This window comes from Eurypyga helias, unplaced genomic scaffold (assembly GCF_000690775.1).
Source record: "Eurypyga helias isolate BGI_N326 unplaced genomic scaffold, ASM69077v1 scaffold40074, whole genome shotgun sequence".
NCBI lineage: Eukaryota > Metazoa > Chordata > Aves > Eurypygiformes > Eurypygidae > Eurypyga > Eurypyga helias.
Genome location: NW_010248913.1, coordinates 122 through 5097, shown reverse-complemented (window position 1 = coordinate 5097; position 4976 = coordinate 122). Strand labels below are relative to the sequence as shown.

The 4976-nt window shown below is 43.5% G+C and overlaps 1 protein-coding gene across 1 annotated transcript; it reads right to left on the bottom strand.

Annotated features, from left to right (window-relative positions):
* Positions 1–683: 683 nt before the first annotated feature.
* On the bottom strand, positions 684–4618 carry LOC104509314 (PH-interacting protein-like; the record flags this gene model as incomplete). Its single annotated transcript, XM_010151209.1, has 3 exons — positions 684–1894; positions 3492–3653; positions 4338–4618. Coding segments are annotated over 3 exons (1087 nt in total), but the record flags the coding sequence as incomplete, so codon positions are not given.
* Between the last annotated feature and the right edge of the window lie 358 nt (positions 4619–4976).

The window sequence follows — 4976 nt, the reverse complement described above, 5'->3', positions numbered from 1 at the left end:
ATGATTGCATAAAAAGTGATTTGGCCTTTTAACCTTAATAATTGAAAATAACCAATCTTACCCTTAAAATTAAACTATAAAGTATGACATTTAAAATTTATTTTCAATTCTAGTGCTATCTAAAAAATCCTGAAAAAAATTTATACCTGGGTAATATTTTATATGTACGTGTTTATGTATATATTAATATACACACACACACTCTTCTTTGTAGGTCATTTTAGCCTCTTAAGCACGTCTCAAGTTGTAGAAACGACAATCTGGATCAGAAAGTAAACATCGTAATTCCATACCTGTCCTGTAATTTCCTTGAATCCTTTAACCAATTATACATTTTGTCTAAAACATCTCTGTCAAAGGACCCCACCAGTGCATTATTTTCTACCAAAAGTACCAAAAAGGATACATTTCAGAACAATGTTAACAACTTACTATTTAAAACAATACACAGCTTTTTTCACTGCAAATGGTATGCTGTACTGACACTCAAAGGAAAAAAAAAGGCTCTCCACTGCACTGATTCTCAGTCTTTGGCACAATAAACAGAGATTTAGTGATTGATACAAGAATCAAGGTCTGAAAAATTAGACATTAGTCAAACTTTTTCCAATGTGGATATATATATATATTTATATATATTTGTGATTACATTTTTGCTATGTTTGGCAGAACTTGGATAAACCAACAGCCTGTCCTAGGCTTCTTTTGCAGATGAACCTTCCATCACAACTGAAATTAAGCATTTTCAGATTAGCAAAGTTTGGTATTTTTGTATTTGACAGACACGTAAGTGAATTTTCTGCCACTTTTTGCCAAAATCTGCCTTCCTAGGCAACTTGACCTTACAATCAAAGTGTACCTTGCTTGGTCAAAAATAGACTTCTGTTTACGGGTTGTGGCGTTTGAAGTTCTACCACCTTGTTTTAACTGTGTAGAGATACCAGACACTACTCGAGCAGAGCAGTTCTCGACGCTGTACGTCAGTCAGAAATTGCTTCAATTATTCTCAACTGTGAACAAAATCGACTGTTGAAATGCATAACCTATTTGGAGGGCAATAAATAGCAAAAGTTTAAAATATATATTTCTTTCAAAGAACGTTCTTTCAGTTCATTTTTTGCTAATTTTTTCTCCCCAGATCAGAACATACTCTTCTAACCCATAATAGCAGCAGGGAAGCAGAAGTCTGTTCTGCTCTTCCGTAACTGTACCTGCTTTGTAGCATTCCCAAGCGAAACCCTTGGTAAAAATCACCAACCAATTAAATTAGCTTTTGCTTTTTCAGTCAACTTCCGGACTCTGCCTCTGCTAGACGTTCCGAAAGTTAAGGAGGTGTCTTCAAACAATAGCTGCCTTTGCTCTTCCTCAGAGTCATCTTCATTGTAAAAGGCTGTCCTCCTACCCTGGTTTCTAGTTCTCATGTGAGGTTCAGAATCTTTAAGCTCCTCAGACCCCTCCTCCATGGGCTCCCCTATCTTTTTCCTCCTGCTCCTTGTCTGCATTTTAACATTCGCAGGAACTGAAGGGTCCGAGCCTGGCTGATGGGGCTTTATCTTTCTTTTTGGCTTTCTACCCCCACGGCCTTTTTTTTGTATCAAGTCTTCCTTCATAGTATTTTCAGAAAGAGAATTGCATGCAGTAGAAGCAGAGGCTTCTTCCGGTGTATCCCTCGCGGTCTGGATCGTATTCTGCTCCGCGACCTTTTGCTGTTCCGCAACCTGTAGCTTCTTGGGTTTTCTGCCTCTTTTCTTGTGTACCACTTCACAGCTACTATTGTTAGTCTCCACCTTCGGTTTCCGTCCGGGGCCTCTTTTAACCGGAGGTTTCGAAGGCTGTCCCCCGTGTCCGTTTACCTGAACGCTTCCTGCTGCCAGAGCATTATTCTTGCAGTCTGCTGCAAAGAAACCAGAGCACTCATCACGCAACAGGTTTGTGTTTACGTTCATTTGCACGCTGCCCTAATAAAACTCCTACTAAAATACCCGAATGGATTCACGGTGACTGCCCATCTGTCAGAGCCTAAGAAACCCCGAGAGTTTCACGCCAGTGTGCAATGAGGACTACCCCGAGTTGGGTTTAGCTCAGGGTAGCTTGAAGGACAGAAGAGAGAGAGGAACAGCTCAAGTGTTTCTCTTGGACCCACCACCACTGGACAAAAAAAAAAAAATACTACTTGGTAGCTGCACCTGCAAAAAGCTGCTCCAGAAGCATTGCTGCAAGGATGGGGAATGTGTCACAGCAGGTCAGCTCTGGGGGAAATTGAGAAGTTTCTTACAGCCTTTAGAGCCAGTGCATTACACCAGGGTCATTTTAAGAAGCAGCAAGGGAAGGGGTAGAAACACACGAGGCTAACAAAAATAAAAAGGGTACGTGATTAGCACAGATTTCTGATGTTAACAGACACACGGCAGAAGGTATCTGCTTCGAGGCTTTCATGAGCTATCGGTTTTCCGGCACGCGAGTGGTACTCAGCTTCCTCAGCGGGGCATGCCAGAGAACCTCCGACGGAGATGTTCTGACACCCCAGCCCTTGTCTGAAACACGACCAGGACAGACCCATGGTCAGCGTGACCGTCGGGCCCTTCGATGGAACATCCACGCGCAGCTCCTGCCGCGGTCAAACGCGCCCCATCACGCGCTGGGAGCACAGGCCTCCACTGCCAGTATGAGTGATGGGAGAGTAAGAACGAGCAACCCTCAGGGAGGGGAGGACTACAAGGAACAACCAGATTCATTAGGTGGGGCCCAAATTTGCAGACTACTCTTTCTCCACCTTCAGAGAAAAGATGCTTAGCAGACCTAGCTCCTTCACAGCAGCTTCATAACAACAGTTCAAAGCTCCTTCATCAACAGGAAAGCTTTTATGATTAGGTCTTATTTCAGTCTCCACTGAAGCCTTGAGTTTTAAGGTACCCAGACATCAAAGAGCAAGCAAGTTCAGTCAGAAGATTACATGAAACTAGATCCAACCAATCCATACAGACAGACTGAAGAGAAGCAGCAACACCGCAGAGTTCTGTTTCGCCCTGAAAAAAAACCTGAAAGAGCAAATCCGCAGCTGGGATGCTCTAAGCTTTAGGCTCCTGGTTGTGGAGAATAACTCGGTGTTACTGACCCAAATATAACCCACCTAAGTTCTGTTAGGCAAAACCCACAGGATTTAAAGTGTGACCCTGCCGCAGTCTGCTTTGCAATCTCAGAACTCACAGCACAACCCCGGCAGTAATTTAAATGAAGGAGCAGCGACGTTAACGTATCAAAACTGGCTAGACAAAACGGTATCCACACAACCCAAGTGGTGTTAAGAACAGTCAAAATCGCGTCAGTTTATCAAGAAGGAAACTAATGGAACAACTCAGTCACAGTTAGAATTCCCTATTCTGCTAAGTCATAATGCATACTGATTTCCCAAATAGTCACCGCTACGGTACAACACTACCGCCACTACGTCAGTAACCAGAGGGTGAGACACTGACAGAGAAACTCCGTACCTGGTTGGTTAACAGGGCAAGATTTCACTTTGCGCTTGATTTGCTTCTCTTTCTCAGGGTTTTCTCTTGTGGAGTTATTCCTAGTATTATGACTGTAATCAGATTGACTAGGTATCGATACAGTGTTCTGGTTCTTGGAATGTTTGGGTGAATTCTCCAGTACTAGAAGGACAAAAGAAAAACTTGAGTAATTTTCTTTTAAGTAGTTTATACCACATTTAATCTTACCTGGCTAAAAAGCAAGTCATAGAATCATGGAATGGTTTGGGTTGGAAGGGACCTTAAGGACCATCTAGTTCCAACCCCCTGCCATGGGCAGGGACAGCTTCCACTAGACCAGGTTGCTCAAAGCCTCATCCAGCCTGGCCTTGAACACTTCCAGGGATGGGGCATCCACAGCTTCTCTGGGCAACCTGTTCCAGTGCCTCACCACCCTCTCCGGGAAGAACTTCTTCCTGATATCCAATCTAAATCTCCCCACTTTCAATTTAAACCCATTACCCCTTGTCCTGCCACTCCAGGCCCTTGTAAAAAGTCCCCTCCAGCTTCTTGTAGGCCCCTTCAGGTACTGGAAGGTGCTATAGGTTCGCCTACAAACGACATGAATCTGTGATCTAGCAGTGAGAAAGCTTCCTGGCTAACATAACACAGCCTGACTTGTTCTGTTTTCCTGAGGAACCTCGCAGGCCCAAGCAGCCTGAAAAAGGAACCAGTCTTAACCGGCACAAATACACTAGATTTCCAAAACGCAAGGTTGATGCTTGGAAACATTCACAGCTTAAGAAAAAAACCCCAATTAACCCGCCCCAAAAACCCTGAAACACAACCAAAACCAAACCAACTTGCCTGACTTTCCTGACCCTGCAGTAGTATTAGGCTTTGCAATTAAAGGCTTTATCGTTAAAGGCTTGGCTCCTGAAGAAGTAGAGGGTTGCTCTGTCACAGCCACATCTGTTACCCCCCTATTGCTCCTAGTCCGCACGAGGGAGGAGGTTTCCGCTGCTTTTCCGTTCATCTGAGGTGGAGCATGTCTCAGCGCCGTTGACCGTGCAGGTGCGGAAGATGAAGACGTGGCAGAAGTTTCTGCCTTCAGCTGAGGTTTTATTAATCTCCTCTTCCTCTCAGGGCTGCGAAAGGAGTAACAGTTTGTATCCTGGATGACCACTTTTTTATTTTTATTTTACAGGAATAACTGAAGTTAGATGCTAGTATCTGAGATTGTGGGAGTAACATGATCAACTCTGTATGAAGTATGTTAAAAACGTGACATTTACCGTGGAAACTCATGTAGTTGTGGGCCTCTGAAAAGTGAATCTTTACAATAAACGCTACAGGTATGAGACAGAGCACGATGCCACCACTATCTTAACGATGCTGCTTTACGTGTTGAGCAGCTACTTGAATTTTAAGCACTTACACTAGGAGAGCTCTAAATAAAGTTTAAAACTCTTGCACCTCATAGGGACTTGTGTGTAAAAGCTATCA